Source organism: Schistocerca cancellata, unplaced genomic scaffold (assembly GCF_023864275.1).
Source record: "Schistocerca cancellata isolate TAMUIC-IGC-003103 unplaced genomic scaffold, iqSchCanc2.1 HiC_scaffold_593, whole genome shotgun sequence".
Classification (NCBI taxonomy): domain Eukaryota; kingdom Metazoa; phylum Arthropoda; class Insecta; order Orthoptera; family Acrididae; genus Schistocerca; species Schistocerca cancellata.
Genome location: NW_026046605.1, coordinates 7,633 through 17,387, shown reverse-complemented (window position 1 = coordinate 17,387; position 9,755 = coordinate 7,633). Strand labels below are relative to the sequence as shown.

Here is a 9,755-nt window from a genome sequence, read left to right as displayed (position 1 = left end):
CATCTCAGTTGCAGGTGTGAGCTCGTCAGTGGGTGTTGTACAGCGGCGATTTCAGGATATCTTAAGTTCATCTGTAAAGACGCTTGAAAGACTAGTTGTTGATTATTAGAGTAAGTATATGTGTTTGTAGTCACGTTGAGCATTCACTGTTTATGAGCGCATCCAATAGCATCGCATGGTTTCTTATTTTATATATTCACTTATTTCATTAGCATCACATACAGCTGTCATCATTATGTCATCCACGGATTCAGCGAGCGAGGTCGACGTGTCAGTTCTCAGTCCACCAAAGAAGCGAGCAAAGAAGAAATCATTAAGTTCTTCTGAGAAGCACATGGTGCTTAATGTGTATAAAACGGAACCGTTACACCAGAGCAGTCGATGAGTGACGTTTCGAAAACAGCTGCAGCTACAGGTGTTGGACGTTCTTCAGTGTATCGTGTGATAAGTGAGTACAGGGCCACACAGTCTTTGAAGTCTCCCAAGAAAGGAAAATTACGACAGAAACTTTCTGAAAGTGTTGATGACTTCGATAGAAATGTGATACTAAGGAAAGTACACGAATTTTTTTTTCGTAACGAATTGCCAACAATTGATAAAGTGCTTACAGTCGTGAACGAAAATGCAGATCTGGGCAATTTTCGGAGAACTACATTTTATAAGTTGTTGAGGGAAATGAATTTCAAATATGTCTGGCGTGGGCGCGATAGCATGTTAATAGACAGGGATGACATCATTTTATGGAGGCGGCGTTATCTTCGAACCATTAAACGTTTGAGGGATGAAGGCAGACCCATTTACTATTTGGATGAGACGTGGGTGAACGCAGGACATACCCGAAGTTACGTCTGGGTAGATGACACTATAAATTCCTCAAAACAAGCGTTTTTGTCGGGATTATCCACCGGAAGCAAGGGCCCATCAGGTAGAGGGAAACGTCTGATTATCGCACATATTGGCAGCAAAGCAGGGTTCGTTGAAGGATGTTTGTGGACTTTCGAATCCAAGAAAAGTGGAGATTATCATGAGGAGATGTGCGCCGAAACCTTCGAGAAGTGGTTTCAAGATGTTCTTCCTCGGCTTCAGGAAAATGCAGTTATTGTTCTTGATAAAGCGCCGTACCATTCTCGGAGAAAAGAAAAAGTTCCCGATGCGAATTCCAATAAGCACGAAATATCAGAGTGGCTAAAATCTAAAAACATCGATTTCGAAGACGGTATGTTGAAGAAAGATCTTTTAGATATAGTTAAAAATCACAGAACAGCGCACAACGAATACGCAATAGATGAAATGGCGAAGAATTTAGGAAAAACTGTTCTCAGAATTCCTCCGTAGCACTGTGAATTAAACGCCATCGAGTCAGCGAAAAACAAAACATACAAAATGCCAGAAGTTAAAGTACTGATAGAAGAAGCAGTAAGAACAGTGACTGCAGAGGATTGGAACAAGTGCGTCCTCTATGTCGTAGAAAAAGTGGAAACTCAAATGTGGAAATTAGACTGCATTATAGAGGAGAGAGAGGAGCGGTTTGCTATAAATCTCAATGAAAACAGTTCAAGTTCGACAGAGTGAACCTTGTTTCGCCCTTTATCATTATTATTATTGGTATTGTTATTACAATTAACAATTAATTGTGTTTGAATGGAGCGTTTTGTAAGCAGCCTGAATGAAAATAAATCTGCTTCGACAGAATGAACTCAGTTTAACATTATTTTAACATTATTGTTAAATTTATTTCGTACATTGTTTTACAGGTTTCTCACGGTCCACTGTGACAGCTCGGCAGCCAGCCAAATGCCGCTAACTGCAAAGCGTGCGCCAAGGATTTTCCACACCCCTACATATCACGTGAACACCGAATGCTTTTTCTGTTAACGAGTGTAGTCGCTCACGTGACACTTTTTATGTTTCGTCCCAGCTCTCAGTGAATAGACTATACACTCCTGCGTTCTGTATCTCCTCCTACCAGCTTCCCATTGAACACCTCACATCCGATGCCGTAATCTGAACTGTCCATAGCTAGACAGAATGGCAGTGTCATGTCGGGGTAGTATAACATTTTACTACTGCACAAGTTGTTCTTTATGGCTAAGAATTTGCTCTCACACTTGTCGCTCCATATCTATGTCGTGATTTTCTTTAATAATTTTAATAAGTTTGGTGTATTCACCCACCCATTAACCAGAAATATTCGATAAAAACTGCACAACACTACGTATGATTTTACTTGTTTTCTGGTAGTTGGCCTCTTGCACTCTGAAATTGCTTTAAATTTCTCACTGTTTAGCAAAATATCTTCAGATGAGAATTTATGGCCTAAAAACTGAATTTCTGTTCCAAGAAATTCACACTTAAGTGAGTTTGAAGGTTATTACTCGCTTTCTTAAAGCCGAGGACACTTCCTCCAACAACTCACAATGTTCGCGCAAAGATTCCGTGGCAGTCAAAATATCGTTTACACTGACAAGTTTGCTCGTTAATCGATCTCCCAGTATGTGACTTAGGGCTCTCATGAAAATCGCGACAGCTATTATTAATCCGAATGGCATCACCCTGAAGCGATAACTTCGCCCTTTAAACAGAAATTTGCCGAAAGCCAATGTCAAATCAACACTGGACATCAGTTTATACTGCGAAAATCCTGTAAGAGTTCTTCTGTTTTTCATGGCCGATCTAGTTCTCTTACTACAACCTTGTTCAATTTAAGAGCGTTTAAAACTATTCTGGCCGAATTATCCTTCTTTGTAACAATTACAATCGGATTGCAGTAATCATTCCTTCATTGCTCCACAATATTGCAGTCTAACATTTGCTTTAATCTAGCCTGCACTGCCTCCCAATCATTTATAGCAATCACATATGATTTTGATCTATAATCACATGTGGCTTACCTTCAAAGTCCACCACCCTACCAGACGTGTCTCAAAAAATACCGCCTCAACAAATTACACAATTTATCCTATTCCGCATTCCAAATATCTTCGACCGCTTCAGTAGTTTCTTTTATTCGGCCATACATAGAGGTTTTTGAGATTTTCTTCCGTTAGTGTACCATCATCATCATCATCATCATCATCTTTCTTCTACACCGCATGTACCAATTGGATTCCTGTATTTTAATTATGCTTAGGCGTGCTCTATATGCCGATATATAAACTTGCTTTCAGTCCCCTACAATGCTGCCAAAAAGTTAAACATAATCAGGAAAATAGGAAAATGGAAAGAGGAAAGTCTAGCAATTAGTTTCCTCACAAAGTGGATATGTGCTGCCTGTTTATGCAAGAAATAACCTTTGCTTTGAACACTCACTTGACTGAAAAATATCAAAAGACAGTTCATTAGACTCATAGTAGTTCTGCTGTATATACACTTTAATTGTGAGCAGAGAGTAGTTTCAGAATCAAGTAACCATGTAATCTGGTAACAATATCATACCACTGCAAGCTGTTGCTTGCTTTAATCATAAATATATGGTTGAGTGATGCTAAATGTTATTATTTTTACACAAAGAAAAGTATTATCTTCTCAATAATCTACAAATCTTGAGCTACACCCTTAATTTTTATACATGAATTAGTGGATTTACTCATGCCACTTTTGTTGCCTATGCCTGTGGTTACTTTCAGAACTCAAATTAATAATCAAACAAATTAATTTAATGAGAATGAACTTTAAATTGCTGGTGTACCCATGTACCACCACAATAAAAAAAACAGTGAATAGTCAAGGGAGTGTGAATGAGAACAGCGGTGTATTTAAGTTTACAAAATAATGACAAATTTTATTAATACTTTTATAACTATAACTATCAGGCCAAAAATGACAAATACAAATCACAAAAGGAATGGTATTTGCTTGGCAAAGCATACATTGCTGTGGAAGCTATACAAATTCTCCCCTGAATTAATCCCTTTAACAATACAATCTGATTTTGTTTACATGAATCCACTGTGAGGGCCAACTCTACTCAAATGGAATCAACTATGAGTAAATATACCACAAACTATGGTTCCGTGTGACCTACCGACCACAAGTCTCACCCACTTGGGAAAGATCTGGAGTTCTCCACAAGGGGAGGACCAGAAGACAGAAAAGGCAAAGAATAACAACCATTTTCCACGAAGCCTCTGTATGGGAGCTGAATTAGCAAAAACGAAACCGCCCCCACATTGCACAAACCAACTGAGCTCTCCTCCAGTCATCCAATCTCTCCTTTTGACTGGACTGTTGGCCTGATAGCCAGTCCAGACACAGCACCGGGGTTCCTACATAGGGGGAGCTAGCGCCCACTTTGCATATCCTGAGAGGAGCCAATCAGCGACTCCAAATCTCTCTTGTATGATAAAATAAGATTTTAGTTTAGCGAAACGTCGTTCTCACGGTAAGCATGCCCATGTTTTGGCAAAAAACATGTATCTAGATGGGACCACAGTCCGTCAATTATGGAGAGATCGAAGCTTTCCGGACCGACCATTTCCGTTGTCTGAAAGAAGGCTGTTAAGCTTCCTAGACAATCATGACTGTGAAATATATGTTTTGCCGCTTGCTAAAAGAACCTGGCGACTTTCTGGAGTCAGGGTGGGCTACAGCCTTGCCTTCACTAAACACATACACCAGCCAATCTGTCCGTATCGTCCCTGCTTCTAACAAGAGAACGCACAGTTTTATGACCTTCCCATCGTTTGCACAAAAGTTCAGTTTACAACAGCCTCTCTTACATGCCTGCCTCCACTGACTTTCAGGCAACTGGCCCCAACCTTCACAACAGGCTGCCTCCTGGACCAGGTAAAATGTTTTGCAAGCTAGTGCCCTCCTGTCTAACCCTAAACGGGAAGGAGGAGTGGCCTTCGGCCAGAAGTCTCTCTGCAGGTAAGACCCACTGATAGCTACTTTCCAGAATGACTCACATAGACAGGTCACTGCACTCAGCATTTATGGGCCCCAATTCATCTCTCTCCCTGTTTTCCATTGCCTCAACTATGGCCTCTCGGGTACAAGTTGTCTAAGGTTACACATACAGTTATAAGAACATTCTGCCCATAATTTCCTCAAGTAAAGAAGTCATAAACCATGCGTACCAAGTGTAGTACTGGGGAACAGTAAGATCATGACCTAAAATATGAACGTTAATCTGACTGACAGTGTTGTTGAACTGAGAGAGTTGCGTGCCACCTCTCACCACTATTGCACAGTAGGATCTGCAGATGCCTCAAAGATGGTAAAGTCTGTAGTCCCAGCACCATTGAATGTGGAACATACTTACGTTTGATCGCTGACGGTTATGAGACAAAAATGTTTTTGGTATAGGTCGGCGTAAGATAGACCAAGAGTAATCAATACGTAATATGACTAAAATCTGTCTTTAATTGAGTAACAATATCCAACGATGTCTCCAAGACGATTATCTAAAGTGCTTATATTCGCCGCGGGTTTTTGTACTTCCCTGTCTACATCTGTATTGGACTGGTTCTTGGGCACTTACATGGAGGCGTATACCTCGCCCACAACACACATAAACGAGCCCAACAGTAGTGGACTCAGCAACACTAATTTTGGGCCATGAATGAACGGAGGAATGATCTGTTTACAAATGAATTCCTTGTCAGTTTGGAGAATGATTTTCGTCGTGCTTTCGCCTACAGGGAAAGAGGTAGTCACTACACTCACAGGAGCATCGAGGACAAAGTCCAGTTTGCGGATGGTGTTACCTGGTGAGGGGAGGTAATTTGATGACAGAACATATAGAGCTGCACATCTTTGTTGCTGCATGAAGAGATACTGTTAGCATCCATAGGTCCATAGATGAGTTTTTATACACATATATGCTACTTTAAGACGTGCATTTGTTCGAGGACCCTCTTCATGGTTTATAATGGCCTCTCAACATCAGAGTGCTCAGCTTGATGAATTTCTCACTGACGAAGAAACGTATATATCGGCCAGCAGTTCTTCTATGTTTGATTCCTATGAAGCACATCTGTGATGCACTGTAGAGACAGGATACCATGAACAAGACCAGACCTATACACAGCTCTTTCTGAGGAATAGCATAGATTGTCAATAGAGCACTTCGACCATTGGCGTTCGAATCATTTCGTGAACAAAAGCGCTCTTCCAGTCCTACACACAGATCCTCCTGAGGAATGGTATAGCTTGCCAGTAGACTGCTTAACCCACTGTATGAAAAAAATGACTTTTCCAGAGCTATTCACAAGTCCATTTCAAGAATGGCACAGAGAAAAATAGAATTCTTCATGAGGAAATGTGATTTTCCAGAGTTATGCACAGCTCTTTTCAAGGATGGGATAGTTTGCTGTAGAGTGCTTCAATCATTTCACAAAGAAAAGGACTCGTCCGGCCCTATGCAGAGATCTTTCTCAATAATGGGATAGACTGTCAACAGAGTTGTTCAACCATTTGATAAACAAAAATACTTTCTCAGACCTATAAACAGCCCTTTCTCAAGAATGGCAATGACTGCCAACAGAGTTCTTGAATCACTTCATAAAGAAAATGCACGTTGCTTACGTGGGTATGACAGCTAGGAGTAGCCATATCTCCTCTTAGCTGTTTCGTTATGTGGTAGATATTTTCCAAAACGTCTACTCTCTGTTCCAGAAACTACACTGTTGTGCACCAGATGTCTTGTCATTGAGATTTGCCTTATTTTACAATTCTTCATCTTTTGTAAGGAAATATGGTTTTATTTCATGATTATAATTATTTTCTTGAAACTAGTGTAGAACTGCTGTAATTAGTCTAGTCTTGCCTTTGCAGTACCTATGGGACTGATATGTAGGGCGTTGTAGCATATTCTTTACTAGCTTATAATTGAAGCATACATCAATAAAAGCAGAGCACCATGAACAGAATCCTGTGGTACATAATGATTATCGGTATGCATGCTACCAATATGTTCCAAAACGCCATGTCTAATAACGGGATTTTGTCGGGGCTCATACCACGGATTCTGTTGATGATAGAAAGGTAGAGTCGAGTGTTTTGGATAGTCCTTGACCACGGATGATTTGTATAAATAACAGAAGGGTCTTCTTACTAAAACTGTCCTACAGTACAGCTTCAATTTTTGAATATTAAACACTTCCTCCAGCTTAGGCAAATGTAACAAATTGGTTGGTTCGATTTGAATTAGATGTGGTCTACCATGCGCCATAAGGGGCTTGTGGACGCACAATTTAGTCCATGGGCGATTCCTGAGAAAATACGAAAGATGCACTTTTCAGCATTGATTCACTGTTTTCTACGGTTATCTAAATAACTAACCACAGAAATCAGTTCAAATTTTAAACATATATTCTCTAGGCATTTATCTAGAAGTGACATCTTCCCGTTTTTACAAATCTTTGTCCGTTTTGGGAGCAACACCCTAAAAACATCGTTTTTGATACCAAAACTGACCTGAGGGTTTCAAGAAAGCTATGCACATATACAATACATTACGCTATATTCCTAAATCCCAACTCGAACAACCTTGAAAAGTTTCTTGATATCTTCATCCTTTTCTGAGATACAGAGGTTCAAAGTTATCCTACTTGTACACGTAAAATACTTACGTAAAATCCGTTGTGAGGCGAAAACGTAGTTTATAAAGCGACGTAGCATGAAGGAATGCGCTGTAAAGTTCCCTCATTATCATCAGAAGGATTCTGGGAACTCCATGTTGTAGTACTGAAGCACGTGCAAAATTTCTTGCATGTAAAATTCAGTCTGAAGAGTAAAATTTGTTTTGCCTTATTTCAGCTTCACAATAGTGAACCATCAAAATTTTACCGACCCATAAAGTTCTTTTCATATGAGTGACATTCCCTACTGTAACAGGGAAAAGAAGGGAACCAGCGGAAAAATGCTCCTATCGGAGTACAGAAAAGGCGTGTACGCTCCTGTTTAAAAGACTCTTGCTGAAAGTGGGGTACCAGCTGCCTCCATCTACCTTCCTCACCATCTTTAAATTTTTTCCCAACAATTTTGGCATGCGAAATACTCACGCTTTTTTATGTCCAAAGAGGAGATAGTGGCAGTGGGAAAGAGACGGAAAAGTAATAAAAACTGGAAGATAGTAGACAGTGGTTGTGGTATAAAATGAGGGAAGGAGGCAATGGCGATGTGGGAGAAAGAGAGGGTCACAGTGGCAGTGGAACATAGTTGACAGCGACAGATCACTGCTATGAAAAGAGCGAAGGGGATAGTGCCACTAGGAGAGGAATAAAGGGGAGGAGAAAGTGGAAGTGTGTGAGAGCCAGTGATAATGAAAGACAGAGACAGTGACAAGGAGGAAGACAGAAATGGTGACAGTGAAAAGAAACAGCAGCATTTAGAAGGAAGGAATGAGACAGTAGTAGTAAAACAGAGCAACAGGGAGACAATGACAATGAGAGGAGACATTAGTAGTAGGACAGAACGAAGGAGACTTTGGCTTTGAGACAGGAGACAGTGACAGATAGAGAGTCACAAAGAGATAATGACAATAAGTTGGGCTGAATGAGTGAGTGGGAATGAGCGAGATGAAGAGGATAGGTATGAGCGACTTACAGTGATGGACTAGTGGATGTGAGTGAGTTACAGTTAGGGAAGCACGTGGAAGTGAGAGGTAAGTTGCAAATTAAAATGAGCGCGAATATGTTCACATGAAATAATTTTTGTGAAATTTTTTAAAGGTGCTGGGGAAAGTAGAAGGCGGCAGCTGGTACCCCACTTTAAGTCAGAGTCTTTTAAACAGGAGCGTATTCGCTTTTTTGTGCTCCGATAGGTGCATTTTCCCGCTGATAATGAAACGATCAGACTAATTTCTGTATGTGCAGAATGGTAATTTTTAATGTTACACTTTAGCAATAAATTGGTTTGTTAGCTATTTTAATAGTATATCTTCTGCCGCACATTCTCCGATAATTTTTTAGAGCGGGAGAAATAAATAAACTGATCGTCCAGCACATATACCAACCACCTCATAATGTATCAGCCCACCTTTGATAGTTCATCATGGCGTGGATTTTGTAGATTATTTCCTCGTGATCACGACTGTCGAATTTCCCACAGTTTATAGAGAGTTGGTTGTGATTTCTCAGCTGGTGTTCAGTAGGATACAATACGTGATCAACAGAAGTGACATCTGGCGAACTCGAGTATCAGGATATCAACTGGAATTTATCATCCTACTCTTCAAATAAATGTTACAGAATTCTGGCCTTGAGACAAAGAGAAAGGTCAAAGGTCCTGCTGAGAAATTCCATGTCTGATGAGAAAGACATCGGACCTTAAGGGATAAAAATGTCTAGCAGTGACCTTATGATAGTATAAACCATTTATGGTGCTTTTGGCAATATCCAGTCGTCCAGAGGACGTCGTGTTGAAGATCGCTAATATAGCACTCAAGCCGCCAGACCATTTCTGTCGAAGCTGACAAAGTATTTCCATCAGCAGAGTATCCACAGAAAAACCTGTGCTTTTCCAAACGTTATCGCCACTACGTCACAGATTGCTGTGTTACAGAATGGTCAAGGCTCTGAAGTACGAGTGCGTAGTGGAAAAATGCCTCCGAATTTTTTATGTGAAAATTTTTAGACCTATTTTTAATAAAACAAACTTTAACAACATTCTACATCTTCATTCTTCATGTCCGCATATTTATTTCTCAACATAGTCACCCTGGCGACGAACCCATTTCTCCAATGGGAGAACAGTTCGTTGATACCGTCATTGTGGATTGAATGAAATTATTAACGGAGCCACAATCTCAC

At 40.3% G+C, this 9,755-nt stretch overlaps 1 protein-coding gene across 1 annotated transcript; it reads left to right on the top strand.

The window, feature by feature from the left end:
* Nucleotides 1-381: 381 nt before the first annotated feature.
* Nucleotides 382-1,335, top strand: LOC126133111 (uncharacterized). Its single transcript, XM_049915184.1, has one exon. It carries the CDS (start codon nucleotides 382-384, stop codon nucleotides 1,333-1,335), a length of 954 nt encoding a protein of 317 aa, XP_049771141.1.
* The last annotated feature ends 8,420 nt before the right edge of the window (nucleotides 1,336-9,755 follow it).